The sequence below is a fragment of the Lichenostomus cassidix genome, chromosome 7, assembly GCF_008360975.1.
Source record: "Lichenostomus cassidix isolate B80296 chromosome 7, HeHo_3.0, whole genome shotgun sequence".
Taxonomy (NCBI): Eukaryota; Metazoa; Chordata; class Aves; order Passeriformes; family Meliphagidae; genus Lichenostomus; species Lichenostomus cassidix.
The window spans coordinates 7,706,635-7,725,033 of record NC_139488.1 but is presented as its reverse complement, the minus strand read 5'-3'; the positions used below and the strand labels follow the sequence as shown (position 1 = coordinate 7,725,033).

The 18,399-nt window shown below is 41.9% G+C and overlaps 1 protein-coding gene across 1 annotated transcript in view; it reads right to left on the bottom strand.

Annotated features, from left to right (window-relative positions):
- Nucleotides 1-253: 253 nt before the first annotated feature.
- The window catches only part of GLS (glutaminase), a 61,389-nt gene continuing 43,243 nt past the window's right edge, over nt 254-18,399 (bottom strand). Inside the window, exons 15-18 of the mRNA XM_085066045.1 lie at nt 5,148-5,209; nt 4,159-4,235; nt 3,903-3,966; nt 254-3,546 (exon numbers count right to left, since the gene is read on the bottom strand). Of these exons, the coding sequence (XP_084922171.1) occupies nt 3,390-3,546; nt 3,903-3,966; nt 4,159-4,235; nt 5,148-5,209 (360 nt within the window). The 3' untranslated portion in view covers nt 254-3,389. The remainder of the gene's footprint in view (nt 3,547-3,902; nt 3,967-4,158; nt 4,236-5,147; nt 5,210-18,399) is intronic.

The following is an 18,399-nucleotide window of genomic DNA, read 5'->3' as shown; positions in this document are numbered from 1 at the left end:
CCAATCCACTTAAGAATTCCAGCATTAACAAAAAGCAGCTAGTGAAAGGACACGGCTCTGGAAGTGTAGGTTTCAAAATAAACAACAACCAAAATCAGAAAAAAGCTACATTAGATAAATTTGTTCTGACTTGCTGTGGGCTTTGCGCAATGGAAATAACCAGAATAGGTTTTCCTGGACAGCTTTCCCCATGACTGAAGACTTACTTCAAGACTTATGTCACACAAATAACAAATAAAACTCACCATCACCATTATCTTGGTATTTCCATTTATTATGCTGTAAAAAGCAACACTATCTGGATTTTATTTCTTAAAATAAATAACTTTCGTTTTCAGAACCAGTACAGCTCAAGTTTAGATTCATTCATGGGAAACTGCTAGAAATACATTCATCACTGTCTAGTCCCCACAATACAGAATCTAAAAGTCGTGATCAGCCCAGTCAGTTACAATGACCAGAAGTACACTGCCAGTAAGTATAGTCACGGATAGTCCAGCTCTGAAGCAAAAAAAATCTGGTACAATACAGTTTGTTCACAAAGATAGGCTAATTAATGCTAAGACTACCACAATATTTCTGAGTACAAAGCATTAAGTTAGCTGAATGATTTTAGGTTGTGATACAGAAGAAACATATATGACATAAAAACAAAGGAGTGGGGGAATCCTCTTTGGAGCATAAGGAAGTTGGATAAGATAACCAAAAGCTATTTACTGTAAAATCTACATGTCAGTGTCATGAATGATAAACAGCCAAACCAATGTACTGCATATATTTATATTTATAAATAACGCCATGTCTAAGTAGCTGCATCGCTGAATTGGACATTACAAAATAATCCATCTTCTCACAATGAGAAAATACTAAAACTAACCAGCAAAAATGCACTGAAGCTAAGACCGGCTAAAAGCACTCGGTATGAAAGCAGTAAGTTTAGGGACAGCTATGATCTTCAATGTTAGCTCAGTTAAAATCCTTCTTTTGGTTTTGGTTTGTTTATATATGTGTACTGTATAACATACCTATGTTTAAAAATGCCAGTTTGAACAATGCAATGTCAGTTAAATAAAGCTAAATCAGGTATTTTTCTGAGAAGCTATAGGATGTGTTGTAACAGGGAGAAAATACGGAAGATTAGCATTGAAATTCGTAATTCTAAACTAGAATCCATCTAAAATACTCCTTTACACCAAAGCTGATAAATCAGTTGCCAGAGAAAACATGTTGGAATTTAGATCAGAGTGCAGCAGAGAAGAGACCTTGTGCTACCCAGTGACTGATGTGGCTCAACAAAGAGCCAGAGGCTGTTTCGTTTAGTTCTTGGTTAGAATGGGGGTGGCCATGACACAGGATGTGAAGACAAAGGGTTAAAAGCCTTCAGAAAAATAGCTGATCTTCAGAAGAACAAAGAAAACCCAAAAAACAAACCCAACCAGCTTAAGAACAGTAAGATTCTTGAGAAAAAGTGTTTGATAACCATGCCAGCCAGCTTCGAGATGCTATTTGAGGGCTTTAGACTTCCAGACTCTTTTCAAGATTTCATCATCGTGAAGACAGTCACTGCTTGTGATGAGTACCAAGCACTTTTCCATGTGGTTTGTCCTCCCTGCAGGGAGGCAGTATGGCATTTCAACGAGAGACTGTACAGGAACTTGAAAGGATTTATTCTCAACTATACTGACCTGCTGGGTCGCTCTGGAGAAGTTACTTCTCTCCAAGCCTTAGTGTACTCATTGCTAAAGGAGGATAATGTGGTTCAGATCATCTTTATAAAGTGCTTGGGCCATTCTAGAAAGAATTTGGGCATTATTTCAGGAGGATTTTGGTGCCAGAACACAGAAAATTTGAACTCTGAGATCTACTAATGACTTGTACACTATGTGCTAGGATAAAAACCACCATATACACGAATTCTCAAGCACAATCTCCTTTTCCATGTGCTAAATGGTTCCTGCCTAAAACTCTTGTGCTAAAATTCTTGCCTACGTCCAACAAGTGTAGTGTTTGTGAACACCTTAAGCGACTGCTCACTTCTGAGGTTTTATGCCACAGTACTGGCAGAAGCAATTGCACATGGGACAAGGGAGCTGTGGCAATATTGGACTTCTGCAAACTACAAACACCTGCATCTACATTTTCCACAACAGGGCACGTGCCATGCTGGCTTCAGTGGCAAGACAATGAATTGCCACCGTTCACCACAAAAGGCATTTACTTACTTGTGCTCCTGGTGCTGAACGCCTGTTCTACACCAGGGGAATCCCAGCGATGCAATATCCTGCTCCCTGGTTGATGGCAGTGCAAGAAGAGAACATACCCAAAAACCTGGCTTATCTCCTGCTCTGCTCCCTGTTTTGATTGGCTCTGTGCTCCTTAAAGCTGTTTCACTCCATCCGTGTTCCCTACCACAAGCCTGAATGAGTTCAGATTGACATGCAGTATTTGGTTTATTCTTTGCCTGTCCAGCACTTCCACTGCCCTCGCTGGCTCCTGGTGCAGCCAGCCAGGAACAGCACCTGCCAGCCCCTGGGGGTTCTGCTGTAGTGCAAATTACCTGCAAGGAACACCTGCACGGAGTGGAAGCACCTGCTTTCCCCAGCCACAGGGAAGTACTTTAGCAGCTGAACATGGAGAGAGAGGAGGGAGGCAAGACAAAGGGAACTGAGGGAAATGCTCCCAAAACAAAAATCCCACTACACACCGGTGCTACAAGTCACATTCCCCTACGCCATTTGGTCAAACAAACCTTAAAACACATTCCCTGACAAGACTATCTCTAAGAACAAGCCTAGACCATTGACAACTGTCACCTATATATTCTGTGATATTTATATTATGTAAACAAGGTTGTGTGGAATTCTTTTTTTTTTCTATTTTTTCCCAAAGATAAGTGCAGATCCTTACTTAACACACCCAGCCTAAATCTATATCAGCATCCTCAGCTTTCAAAAAACCTCACTGACGCTCATACCTGACAGTACTCTGGCTCATCCTGGCCATACTGGAAACAGAGGGCTAAAGAAACAAAAAATTCAGCAGAAAAGTTCCTGACCACAGACTAGAGTTCACATAGAACACAAAAAAAATAAATTAAGTAGTGCACAGTAAAGCCAACAACAGCTAAATATTTTTATACATCAATTATATGCAGCATGAGGTAATATTGCTCACATTATGGAGGGAGATTCTTAGTTGGTTTTGTTTCTTTTGAAGAGATTGGATTTGTCCTGTGCGTATAGAAACTCCTGTAACGTAACACTGAAGTAACAGAGACTTCTGTAAAATATATACCACTATCAGATAGAAACACACACGCTCTTCATTACTTATGCATACCACAATTAAATAGGTAAGTGATTTGATTCTTAGGATCTAGCTGAAGATGATTATAGTAAGCCATCCAGATTTTTATGGACCGTTCGGTTCTCCTTGCCGTCGTTGTTATCCTCTGATGGCGTGTATTGGACCTGATATTCTTGAAGAATTTTAAAAACATCATGGTGTCCAAAATGTAAAGCTTCATCCATAGGAGTGTTATTCCACCTACAAAAAGCAGCATAGTATTTTTAAAATCAGCATGTTAAGCACAGAGCCAAAAAGCACCAAAAACCTCATTTTACATACTGCACTCAGAGTTCAGCACACAGACCACACTCAGCTCAGTAACTGTGGAACTACATTAAGCTGAACATAACCTTTCAAATAATGTGTTTAGTGGTTCATTTTTCATTCCTGCTCAGCCTGCAGAACCTACAGAGGACCAGCAGGATGCCATTCCCTCTGCTTCAATGGACTGGCTCAATACATTCCACTCTTATTTGAAAGGCACCTCTCCTCAGGGGGACTAGAGAAATGTTACTGGAGCATCTTTCCTCCAAAGCAGCACTGAAAACACTCACCTGTCTTTGGGGAAAGGATTCACTTTGCACGCTTCCAGCAGAAACTTAACAACATCCACATGTCCTGTAGGAAAAGCAGCTTTGTGAGTGCATGTACTTCTATATATCCATGTAGGGTACAGACAAAAGCAGAGATGCTTTTGTACAGGTATGCACAGAGACAGCACAGATACTCCAAAGCAAGCTGGCCCCCTCCCACAGACAGACAGACAGACAGACAGACAGACAGACAAAATGCTATGTGAGGAGTCAGTACCTTCTGCAGCTGCCACATGCAGGGCTGTCCGTGAGTCGTAGTCTCTTTGCTCCATATCCATTCCTGACAGAGCAAACCTTAAAAAAATAAAATAAAAGAAGTTACAGAGGCAAGTCTTACATAATTAAAGCATGCTACAAAACTAGCATATAACAATATCACTCTGCCACAAGAGGATATAAGCAGCACCACAAGCAAACTGTATCTTTGCTGATAATTAAAGAAGCCATTACTGCTTTGGCTTTTAAAACCAGGTTAGGGCCTTAACTTTCTTTCTGCTCTTTAGTTGTCATTAAGAAAAATAAAACATCTTTGCAGGAAATATAACAGTCGACATACCTGATTTAAAATTGTACACTGAAAGCTAAGCCACATAAGGCAAAGTAAATTTCTACCAGGTGAGAAAATCCCAGGAAGTCTCCCAAGTCTGAAAATCCTGAGTAGCATTAAGGGATTGGGAGAGTTCTTGCTTCACACCATGGCGTCCTGGGACAGCAGAGTTAAACTACACACATTTTTCCACTCACTAACTATATTTAGATACATTCTAGCCAAATTTATGTTTATTTAGTCTCCTACCATTAGTACTTTAAATTTTGCCAGATTCTCCTCCAGATTTAAAAAGCAAAGCTAGATGTCCTAACCTGTTCAATAACAATGTACATTTTCCAGTCTGAATTTCTGTGGCACTTTCAGAATTTAGTATTTAAACAGGTGAGAGTACAGCTAGGATTTTCAGCCATTGCTATAAAAAACTGGTAAAGAAATTATCTTACTGTGATCCATAGAAATGGAACACAGTGTGATTCAGGATAGTGTGAGGGTACCTGGTTGATGGTTTGGGTGAACATATTCAATCTCTAGCTCATGCAGCTCAACACAGCAATCCCCAACACAGACACAAGTGCACGTGCATGTTCATAAATAAACAACAACAGCAGGAAGCAAACAAGCAGCATTCCTATTCCCAAACCCCCACTGGTTTTTACCTCCGGAGTGCAGACACGTCCCCTGTGTAGGCAGCAAACAGCAGATTTATCACAGACTTCACCTACAAAGAGAGATTAAGTTCCAATTTACTGATCTCCTTTCCTCAAAAAGAAAACCCAGAGTAGCCAGTTGGTCAAGTTGTAATGGACTTATCTCCTCATCTGGCCACATTTTGCAATACAGCTTTCTTTGCTACCATTCTGAAAGGTCTGTCTTTCCAAGGCTGAAGTTGTTAAGGAGAGCAAAATTACTATAAAACATGCATTTCTGCTCTATTGTGGTAAAAAATATGAGCCTTGCTCTATGGGCAAACCATATTTCTCTCTTTGATTGCCCAATGACACAAAGTATTGAATTGCACAGACAGCATCACTGCATAATTCATAAAACCATGAACTCCTCATGAGGACAACTCATTCTGGAAAAGTAAGATTTGCTGGGTTTTTTGGTCTGGGTTTTTGTTGTTGTTGTTTGTTTGCTGTGATTTTTTTATTAACTGCAAAGATTCCTAGTGCCAAGAGAAATGCATGTCAGCAGAAGAGATGATACTGCTTCTTCTCTGTATTACAGATGACCCTTGCATACATCCAACATACAGACTTCCCTCAAATAAACCATTTTAAGCAATTCTCTTGCTTAATAAGCAAGGTTTTCAGGCAAAGTTGGATCTTTGTAGGTAAATATGGGCTTAAAGCATGACACAGGTAAAGTCTCAGCTGAGTAGTGTTTTCCCCAGCTCTATGAATTACCCTAATAAATGATACTGCCAGGCTACACCAACCTTGTCCATGCATATTTTTAATACATCCTGGCTATAACAACTCTGCAAGTTCTAACAAGAGCCAAAAATGACAAGCTAGATGGTTTTAAGCATCCCACATCAGCTTCTTGCATAAACTGATATAACCACTTCTAGGCACTTTTTCACAGTAATTTCCAGTAAACTTGCTAAATGCTGCTTTGCTTTTTGAGTCTACGAAGCTCTGTTGCTGCCAGCAGCTAAGTAACAGAGATAAAGGAGGGAGCTGATGCTGCACTGACCTTCTACCACAAGGAGGAGAAACAAACAAAATGAAAAATCCCCACCCACAAGCAAGTCTCCCACAGATTTCTGCAAGAACACTGGCATATTTTCACAGGGCCACAGATGAGCCAACATCTGTGCCTCTTCTAAACCAAACCACGGAATTGCTTGTTGTTTTTTACACCTCAAATATGCACTGACGCAAAGAGAGACCAAAGGATAAGGAGGAGGAGGCAGAAAGGCCAGGATGGAAATACAAAGGGGACACAGAGCCACCCTCACTCCAGCACCCACAAACTCCTGCAGCTCCTTTTCAGCTTGCATTATGAGGGCTGTAAGGCTTGAGATGTGCAGGATTCCCATCTCAGAGGGCTCCACACCCCTGGGCTGTCCCTGAACCAGACTGGCTCCAAAGACTGGGACAGTGGTCAGGCTCTCAGCTCTGAGCCTGCAACACCCTGAACTGTGACAAACCTGAAATCACACCCCAGACCCTCCTCAGGAGTGTGACAGAGGACAGGCTTGAGTGATTCTATTCCTCCCACAACGATTCTTTTGTTTAGAGCTTCTGCCCAAAGCCAAGCCAGTGACCCAGACTCCTTAGCAGGTCAGCAGGGCTTTGCTCAGGAGGCAGAGCCAGCCACACCAGCTGAGCCCTCCTGCCCCACAGGCAGCTCCCCACGGCTGGGCTCAGCCCCTCTCCAGCCCTGGCTCAGCACCAGGGCTGCAGGACCACGGGGATGAGCTGCTGGGGGCACCCTGCAGGCTGGGCTGAGCTGCAGAGCCATGGACACACAGCCTTGCATCAGCAAGGGCAGCTGGGCAGCAACCACCCAACCACACTGCCTGGGCTTTCCATAGGAAACAGCACCAAGCCCTCTGACAGAGACAACATCTCTTACAGGCACCGGGCTGCAGGCTAAATGCAGGTGTGAGAGGGGAATTTAGTCTGACAATCTCTGCATTTCATCGAGATGATTCAGGCTTTCTCCTGGAGAGGGAGAAGCGCTGGGGCCCCGCAGGCAGCCTGGGCTGGCTGCACTCCCATTCAGGTCCTGCAGGTGCTGAATACTCTCCCTTTTCAGGATCTGGGATGAGCAAAGGACACTCTGTCTTTCATAGAAACCATTTCAGAGGTAACTGACCATTTTGGCTGGGCTTCTTGATGTTTCTGGGAAACACAAATATATATTAAAGTAATAAAATAAAAATAGCACACATTCTTCAAAAAACAGCTTTCTGAGTGCAGTCAGGACCCAGAATCCTGGATTCAGCTGAACATTTTGCTGAAAATCCATTTTTGCTTTTTATAATGATGTGACAAAATGCAATTTGGAGATTCCTGAGGCTTTGTAACACAATCATCTTAGATCACATCTCTAAGCAATCTGGGAGAGGTCAAAGCTGCTCCTTCCTTAAGATAAATCAAGTAAAATAAAAGCTTACTTCACTATAAAACTCAACTTCTTGACAGATCAAAACAAAAAGAAATACAAGTCCAGACAAAAGGATCTCTGCTTGTTTAGCTCAGAAGAAGAAAATTCACTCTCTGTCCAATGCCAAAAGTAATGGGACACAAAAAGCAGGAGAAAAACAACAAATTTAACAGGACAACTATTAGCAGAGTAATTATCCAAAGCCAGTCAAAGATGAACTCAAGCTAAAAAAAGCCAAGTGTAGCCATCATAGCTGAAACAATTCACTTGGGACTACCTGCCCCTGCTTCTAAAGAGACTTTAATGGTTTTATGGAAGAATTAGACTGGATTTGCTACCAACAAAACACACCTTGATCCCTTAACTGCACCTACTGTAACAGCAGCATAGTCCAGGCCAAAACATTAACAAATTTTAAATGGTATTAAATGAAATTGCTCAGAAGGCAGCCATAAACAACAGAAGTTATATTGAGTTCACATAAAAAGTGAATTCAATAAAATTTAGAAATCTGCAAATACAAAATGTATTTTGAACTCCAAGTGAGAATATAGCTTCTCCATGAGCATCTTATAGATAGTTTCTTCGTTTTCAAGGGAATATTAATCTAAGCAGCATATATACTAAATCATCATGCAAGAGATTAAAATTTACATTGAGAAAAAGTTACTATGTAAACAACACTTGCTGCCATAAGCTTTTTAGCCGTGCAGAATCTCACTTAGGCTGCCATAAACTCAAGTACAAACTCTCTACCCAAAACTCACAGTGTACTAGCTTGAAATCACAGGTTCACTGCAAAAAGATCAAAAGTCAAACCAAAAAATATGAAGTGGCAGCAGCAAACATACGATTTTGGGATTTTTAACAGTAGGGGTGAAAAAAAAATAGTGAGGATAACAGATGAGCTCTATCCATTCAAACTAAGTAGGGCACAAGGCAACTAATTTAAGTGTTTAGAGACTCTGTCAGTGAGTTTCTCACCAAGTGGTTCATGAACATTCAGTGTTGGTGTTTCGATAACTGCACTGGTGAACACAAGTTTCCCTCATGTTTAGAAACACAAAGTTCACCTTCAACCCAACAGCCATGAACTACCTTTTCCTACTGCACATACTCCCCTAACTATGAAAATTTTATAAAAGGAGAAGAGATGAGTTCCCTTTGCTTTATATGAGCTGGATGGATCACACACTGCCATACTGGGCAGGATCAAACCCAGAGCAGAAGCTGCTCCACCTTTTGTCAAACAGGAGAGAAAACCTGCATGCACTGAAGCAGAGGAACTTGGCAGCTCTCCTCTCACCATGCCAAGACCCAGTCCTGCTCACTTGGCTATGATGAGACCCTCCTCTCTGTACAGCTTTTTCCTGAGCACTGGGTAAAATCCTCCTTATCCAGGCAGTGAAACCAGCAAGGAAAGGCTCCTCAGAAATACTCATGTCACTCAATGGTAAAAATCAGAATCACAATTTCACCACTAGATTAGCAGGTGTTAGAGGCTTTGGACTTAGCTGGGCAAAGCTATGAAGGACCCAAGTCCTGCTTCACGTCAGAGGTGACCAAATGACCAAAACCTCCAGAGGTCACTCCAACTAATAAAAGTTCTGTGAGTCTGCATGTGAGGACGTGAGCAGCTCAAGAAAGAAAAATCAAAACTGTTGTTGCTCAAGAGCTGCACTGAGGTCAAGCTAAAGGAAGGAAACAGCCGGACTTCAGAGTGGCAGGAAGTCACAGCACTGCAGCAGGTATTTCAGATAAACACAGGGGACAAAAAGGCAAAAAAATGAAAGGGAAAGACACCATCCTCAAACTCCAAATGGACAAACTGAGTGAGCTACAGCACTGACAGTTACAAAGGGAAACCCAGTGTAAACGTGACTCCTAGTCCAAAGCTTTGATATCGCAGTTATTTTAAATATCTCCTGAGCCAGGTTATGCTGAAAGTTTCAAACTAGTCTCATTCAAGCAGCAGTGCTGATGTGAACAGATGCATGGGAATGGAGGAACTGCAGCAAGGAGCATGGGGCCCAGCACACAGCAAGTGTACTGCTGTCCCTCCCTTCTCTGCAAGCACAAAGGACCTGGGCAAGATTTGAGAGCTTTTGGGTTAGATTTCAGTTTCTCAGTGTACCAGCCTGGAAAACATTTTGGAAAAAAAACAAGTTTAACTTCAGTATTAATATGCTGAACTTACTTATTGCAAGTGAAATTTCAACACATCTAACTGATCTGAAAGGCTTGGCTGGAATGTGGGAATTGCCTTGGTGGAGTGTTTGTAACAAAACAGTATTTCCTACTTGAGCTGCACACCCAAATCCAGACTTAATAAATAATCTCATGATGGCTAATAGCAAATGCCCACACAAGACTGAGACCAGTTTAGAGGACTTTTCTGTAAACTGATGGAAAAGCATGTCTATACTGCCTGCCTCTAATGCCATCCACAGATGACCTCTCCAAACCGTCAGAGAGAGAGCCCACTGACATTGTTATTGCACCAAGCTGGGAAACTGAGGCCCAGAGATGGAAATGAACTGCTACAGTCTCGAGGTGAAGGGAGAGTCGCCTGACATCTGCCCACTGGCTTCATCATTAATGCAGAACAACCTCAAGCAGCTGAGCACAGCAGCCCTGGGCTCTGTCCCTGCCCAGGTGTCCCTGTCACCACAGGGCTCTGCCCTACTCTGCTACCACTGCAATGCCTCCAGCAGGGCAGGGAGAGCCTCTGGCCCACACTTGGGTCAGGAGAGAAAAGCCAAACAGCTGTGCATGTACGGAAAGCAAATCCTTCACAAAAAATTAATTTAGCTCAAAGCTGGATTAATTCCATGAGAAGCTCTAAGCTAAAAAGGTCAGTGAATCTGGATTTTAATTTTCTCCTGTGTCCTGCTTCCTGAGAACACTCCGCCCTCTCCAATTTTCTTTGAAAACATTACAGAATTAATATTCTGAAAAAAAAAGTATTACTTCCAACTTTGTGTTTCTCCAGGTGGCTGAGCAATACAGTCAAGCCCTATAGTTTATAATAGTGCTGCTCAAGGCAACACAAACAAGGATAAATAAACAACTCCCCGTAACTTTCCAATGCTCTTTCCATTATATTTAGGGACGACGCCACAGGTTAGCCTTCTGAAGAGATGTTCAAAATTTTGAGAAAAAAAGGTTTGAATGGATATTTTTTCTCAGGAACTGCCATATCTGAACTTTACCATGCACCAGATCAAGTATGCTGACAAGAGACTTTCAAATACAACAAGAGGAGTTAAAAAGAGAGAGTAGAGCTAGTTGAGAGAACACGCTCACCACACTCTTCTCTCACATCCCATTTTTTGTGCTTAAAAGGGGACACAATGTTTGCTTTAGGAAAGCCCTGCCCTTCTTGCCAACTGGCTTGAAGAACAAAGTTTTAAACAGTTCCCCTGCACACCACAGAGGTACAGAGATAAACTGGGATTCAAGTTTCACCTCCTGACTCCCCTAATGCCGGGTGATAGTCACACCAGCCCCTGGCCTGATGGTGGTACCTCAGCGTGGCTCCCTGCTAAGCCTGGCTCCGAGTTGTCACCCCCAGGCTCCTGCCAAGGCTCCCAGTGCCAGGAGAGCTGCACAGCAGCTGGAATGCAGTCCTGCAGCTCTTCACCAGGGCAATCAGCCCAGCTGCTCTGCAAGTGTCCCGAGGCACACCTGGTGCCACCAAACGCCACCCGCGCTGACACCGCTAATCCACATGGATGACACCCCAGCTGCCTTCCCGGGCCAACCGTGCCCACAGCACACCGAGGGTGACACGGCACGGCTCCACAGCTCCCTCTTCTCAGGGACAATCCGTCAGGTGGCATTTCCAAGCAGCACAGCCCGTCGTTCCAAGCAGGATGCACCCAGCCCGGCTGGCGCACGCCCGGCTCTCCACCCATTGTTCACGGCGCACGGCAAGGCTCATCCGGCTCAGCGCGCCGTGAACTCGGGAACGCAAAAAATAGATTGCTAAGCTGCCCAAGGTGAGCTCGTCTAGTGAACTCATGGGGATTAGAGCTCCACAGCAGGAACAGACTGACTGCTCAGCCTATTCCCGTGGCCTCTGCAAACTGACAAGGAAGGCAGCAGCAAAGGGTTTATGTGAGCCACGAGTGACTGCACAAAGCAATAAAAGCTCCAAAATCAACAGGAATTTGCTTTCACAGTAGCACTTCTAGCTGCTTTTTCTGAAGCTGATCCCCTGATGAGGGTCATCGGGGTAAGCAGCAAAAAGCAATCCCTCCTCCTGCTCTTCAAAAGAACTGTGGATTTTCAGACGCTTATTTTATCAATGGAAAAAAATTCCTGAAACCTAAGACACCAGTATAAAATCTGAAACAGCAGTGCTGGACTATAGACATCACAAAAAGTAAATCTAGAGCACGAAGTAAACAGTTTAGTCATCCCATTTTCACACACTGAACTTGTAACTCACCTACGCTGAAGCACAGCCTTTAGACAGCTTTTTCCTGGCATGCAGGTTTCAAAATAAAGCAAAAACAAACAGAACAAAAAAACCTCAAACCTGCACAAAATGAGTTTTGAAGCTTCAGCTTTGAAATTAAAACTAGAATGCAAGTAGTCCCTAAAAGGACAAAAATAAACCGGTGAGAGATCTGAGAATGGGAATGCAGGTGTCTGTATATTCAGATGCTAGACAGGATCACTTATTTTACCAATCAGCCAGTTTCGTATTTATATTTAATTTTTAATAACCTGGAATCTGCTCTCCAGGATCCACATACAAAGCCACTGTTGGGAAAAACTACAGACTCTTCAGCTCTAGAAGAGACTGCCATAGCTTTCCTTTAAAATAACGTTGCTCAATATGAAAATAAATTGTACTTCATAGGGAAAAAACTCTCAGTCAAAAGCCTGGTTTTGCAACTGAGCTTCTGCTTTGCCTCTGGATTAAGCCTAAACATTACCTTATTCTACAGAAAACTAAGTTACATAAGAACAGGTGATTTCTCTAAATAACTCCTGAAGCACACGAAAGTTAGGCTTTCAGTAAGTGATCAACTGACCCCAAGGAGCTCTACAGCAACCCAACACCGACTGCCTCTCACAGAGCCTCCCACCCTGACTCCAAATGAAGAGTCATGAGAAGTTATAAAGTCAGAATTCCTCGGGGAAGTTTTTCTTCCCATTAAACTATAAGTAATTAGAAGGTGTGTGAATAAATTAATGCATATACCTACACACATTAAAATATTTATATATTTGAAAATACAGATGAGACTAGCTGTTCCATAAAACCTTCATTTCTTCTTGAGGACTCTTCCACCACCTCTTTAGACAATTTTCTCCACCACTGATCCTCGTTTCCTCACGTAATTTGACAGAAGTGCAAAAATAACTTTAGAATCTGCCAGTATCTACTCTGCCATATTTTAAAACTAACACAGAAAATGAGATTTTGTCCGGTTCTTTTCCCCAGTCTCTTTTCTAACCCTTCGACTACCCTTTTTTTTCCTCTAGATGGTGCAAGGTCCTCCCTGTTCACAGCTGGGTTCAGAGGACGATACCCAGCTCCTTCAGTTTTGCGAGCCGTGGGTGCAGCATTTATTTCTGGCCTCAAAGGCTGCCACAAGTGACTTTCAAAGCTGCTACCACCGAGTTTATTTCTGGAGTCTCCCTGGTGGAATTAACTTGAGATGCCGTTTGCACAGCAATTATCCATATAGCTTGTGCTGTTGATAGCAAACTAACAGACTAACAAAACCCGTATTTATTCCTCCCTCCAGTTTCCAGCAGCCCTGCTCAAACACAACCCATGCATATACTGAAATACTGAAAGCTGCTTCTCCCATGAGTGATGTCTAGACTGCAGCCACACAAGAGGCTGTATTTTCATGGATCCAAACACGAAGCAGCTCTAAACCAACTGTACTGCTAGAGCTGCAAAACCCTCAGGCAAGCAAACACACCGGTTAGTTATTATTTTTACTTAAAGCTGGACAAAATCCCAGTAGGCATTTAAATGTCTTCTTGAAATTCAACTACTCACATTGTTTCAAATCCGAATCCAATCTTTTAGAATAAAGCTAGTCATTTTCTCCTTCTGACTTCCTACGTTTTTGAACTTGCTGGTAGATATTGACAAAATTTTTTTTTCAACAGTTCTAGAAGTGTCTGTTTAAAATCCAAAAACAGAGCAAGGAGTTTTGACTAGATTCAGTTCAGACACAAGAGCACGAACATTCAAAATAGCCTGCACCAGCAGCTCAGTCTTGGAACATTCAAACAAGCCTGCACCAGCAGCTCAGTCTTGGAACTTGTCACAGAAGCTGTGCAGCAGCTGAATATAAGAAATAATTAAACCAAATATTCACAGCAAAGATTTCTCTTGACACCGGGACCATTTCTTCAGTTTAAGAATAACTGTCAGTCTGCTTTATTGGCAAACAGATGGGGCTAAGCCACTAAAGTAGAAGTGCAGCCTTCCTGGAGAGAAGGCTGAGCAGAGGTGGTTTGCTCCCCTCTTCCACCTACTGGCTTCAAATGGATTTCTGCCATTTATATTTCCCTCTGATTCAAACTTTTTAGAGATTAAGTACTGGATTATGCCACCCAAAATTGCAAATAATTAGAGTATTGATACCACATGTTACAGTAAACTGCATTTCTTTGCCCATCTCTGCCTGAAGCCAATTTTTAGTCAGAATACTTTAAATTAATCTAAGTATTCAAAAGCATCTAAAAATTACACTTGCTAAAAACATGTACAATACATAATTGTTCCTTTTTTTCTGTTCTGTTACTGTACTAATGTGTATAAAATTTAAAAAGCTTAAGGACACAGGAAGCAGTAACTGTGAGCAGATGGTACTTTTCCACCAATCACATTTGGAGCCATGAAAGAATGACTACACCAGAATTCATCTTTTTGAACACCAACCTCTTGCTCACAAGATAGCCATCAAGTGGACACAAATTTCTGGAAAGAGTTCGTAACGTTGGTATTCCTCAAAACAACATCCCTCTACCTGTGAATTCACCCTAAACACTACCAGGCAGCAGGTGCAAGCTCTTCAAGTGTCCAGAAATATCCTTTGACTCATACAGAACAAAGCAAGAGTCATAGACAGGACTGAGCTCAGTTCTACAATTGATTCAGCCAATGCATGCTCAGAGATTATTACATTTAATTATTCTAATTTTTAAATGCTAAATGAGATTCAGGATCTCATAAATGAAATTTGAAATAATCTGTTTCCAATATAGTTTGTGATTCCATAAGTACAGCCTGCTTCATGCTATGTTTGGTTTCACTCAAGTGCCTGAAATACAGAACAGCCCTTGGCGACGGCAAGCAACGGAAGCAGAGACCTTGTTTCATGGCAACACATACTGGGAATTTGCAATGCCTCATTATTTACAGTTCTGACTAGTTATTAATTCTAAAGTATTAGTAAACTGATGCTGTTTAAATTAGAGATAAGACTATTTAATTCAGATGAATTAAGAGCTAAGTAATGAAACAAAATGATTACTAGAATAAGTGAAGCATCTACTTACCTTCAGTAACTGAGATTCTTTCAGAAAGCCCATGCCCATCTATTCCTCTCCCGAAATGTGCAAACCCCACAGGGTGAGCCAAGGCTAGTTTGGCCAGCCATGTTCCTTAACTGCCCCTCTCCCACCTCTGCCTTCCCTGATGGAGGCAGAAGACACAACCATTCACCTATCCAGCTGCAGAACCTGATCTCCAGAGGTGGAGAGTGGGCCACACAAAGCAAAGTGTAATTGAATCCTTGCACACAAGCCTCTCCCCCAGGAATCAGGGAATTCAAACTCTGTTTTACTAGAAAATATACATAGTATCATAAGAATGTCCAGGGTGTGTGGATGGGGCAGTTTCTCCTTTCCAGTGCCATCATCAGAAGCAGGACAGCAGGAAACATGGGAAGCAGACTGGGTTTGTATTTCCCCTTTCTAGCAGATAAAACCAATACTGACAATGAACTGGGTTCAAGGGTTTCACAGAAAAAAACCCACAGAAATCAGAGCTCAAAGTTCAGAGCCACTGACTATTAGATTACAGGACTATTGACTATTAGATTACAGGATCCCAGGAACAGACACTCCATTAGCTGGGAGAAACTTCCAGGAAATAAAACCTGGTATGAAGTGTCAAGAACAGGTACTAGGATGGACCCAGCCAATACTGCTGTCACAGACAGCCCTGAACAACAGATCAGCCTAAATTCTTCAACACAGAAGGCCTTAAAGCACCGAATGCTGAAGCTCCACCAGTGCCCAGATGATAATGCTGTGACTGGAGAACGTTCCTCCCCAATGCACATGTGTGCCTGGACAAACAGAAGAGGCTGGCAGAAGAGGAGCTGACCTCAAGTGCTAGTCACCAGCAATTTCTGATGGATGTCTTATCCTTTGCTTCATGCTCATGTTGGTATGGGTATACCCATCCCCATCCCTTTATTTTGGGGATGATTATGTTGATTTCAGAAGGTACAAATACTGGGAAGAAGAGAAAAAGTGAGTACCAAAGCTGCCTTCACTAGATTACAATGAGCACAGCCATGCTTGGTTCCACCTGCTGTTTCCAATTTCTTCTGGTAGCAATGAATTAATATACTTTTTGCTTTTGGAAACAACAGAATTAAGCACATCACTAAAAATACTCCCAAAATATCAAGTGAGAATTTAATCATCATTCACTACACTTAAAACCTAAAGTTACCTGATTCCACTTTTTTTTTTTTTTTAAAGACCTCTCATGGACATCCATAAACTCATAAACCGAGCCAGCAAGAAAAGTTTTTGAACACCTAATAAAGAAAACCAAGTTAGAATAGCAGCAGTGGATAATAGTGAATCAGACAGTTCCACAGAATGGTGAATTAACAAGAGGGGGTCATAGAAAAATCCAACCTGGCTCCTGTCCTGGATGACCAAAGGTGTTACTGCTGCATTCCTGGCCATGAACAGTCTGACAAAGGAATGCTAGGTCGATTAATCATTCCAACAAAAAGTTTACTAGATCAAGTGAAAGATTTAAAGCATAAAGACTTCCACCTTTCAAGTCACAAGATGAAAACCAGGCAAATTTTTAATTCCAGGTTGTATGCACTTGCCATCAGTAGCCTAGATGGAAATACTTCAATGTTGCTGCCACGTCCAAAGCATCCAAGTTATGTAAGAAAATGACCCTCTGAAAGAGTTTAGCTTACTTCACTGCCAAACTTCTACAGCGTTTCTCATCAGCAATGAAACATTTTGTCAGTAAACAATGATGACTGGAAGTTCTGAAAGGGTAAAATATTAATTCTTGCAGTAAACTATCACAGATATGTCAGGATTACTTTTTGGTAATTGCTTTTCAGTCTTTTCAAAGACTAAGCCCCTGCTAACAGCTCTGCAACAAAGAGCATAGGGAATACATACAGACACCTTAAAAAGGGGAATGAACACTAAGCCATTGATCCTGGATGCAGGGGGAAAAAACCAAACAAGAGCCTTTGAAGTAATGGATACAGACATCACCAACAGTGCAAGATTTGGGACCAAAGGACTGGGATCAACCACAGTCACATGAATTAAGTGGAATGCTGATGGGTGCTTTAGTGACATGAGCTGTGTTAAGCAGACAGGACAAAAGGATGTCTGCCTTTTCAAGGACCTATTGACACGACTGATACCCACACAACAGAGTAGAGTGGAGCAATGGCCCTGCTGCCCAGGCTGTAGGCACTTGACAATTTGTGGATAATAGTTTACTATTAAATACAGGATTGGGAACTGGAATTATTCCCAAAAGGACTTTCTTCTCAAAAGACATAGGGTACCTGCACTAGCAACAGACTAGACTGACTCCACCCTTCAGGCTGAAAGCAGAATGGGGAAGTCTTAACAGATGCCTGCACTCTATTCTTGCTGTGAAAGTTCTTTCTAAATACTAGGATCAAGTTTCTATAAATCTGATTTTTAGGCTATGTATTCCATATCTGTTTTCCTTGTATTTGAAACATTTATTAGCTTAGACAAATCATTCACCTGCCTGCTTTTATCTCCAAACACTGCAAACAGTTACATTATTCCCCATCAGCCTTGGTATATGGGACAAAACTTACTCAGCTGTTTTAGCTCTGTGTCCTCAAAAATAATTCTTAATCCTGATCTGCAATGGCATGAGTGGGGTTCTTTTAAAACACATTTAATCGAAACAGGTTACTCTCAGATTAAGACCACATTTTAATTATTTGACTTGCAATAATTATAGGTTGGAGAATTTTAAGAGACAGGTCCTTTAAAAGGTGTGAAATGTACTTTCCACTCAGAAAGTCAAAGTGACACATCTAACCAAAAGCAGGTCTATGAGTCAAAAAAACTCTAGATATTGGATGAGTAATTCCTGAACAAACAATAAAGCTGCCTGCCTCAAGGAAAAAGCTGGGCTAGTGAATGACATCAACAGGAAACGAGCAACATTATCTCTTCCTATCACTCCACTTGTGTTCTCAGTTCATTGTTTTGACAAGCGCTCTGATCACAAGGGGTCCCAGCAGTAACATGCCATCCCTCAGCAAATAACACACTTCCACGTTTGTATTTTGCCTGTTGGGCTTCAATAGAAAAATAAAGGGAATATGGCCTTTTCAAATCCCTAAATCGCTTCATTTTCAATGACAGAATGAAAAAAATACTTAGAATCCAGTAGGAAAAATACAGCAGGAAGGGAAAATACTAGTTATTGCTGACCAAAAGCTGGTTTTAACTATGACACTTCTAGGACTGCCTAAAATCCAA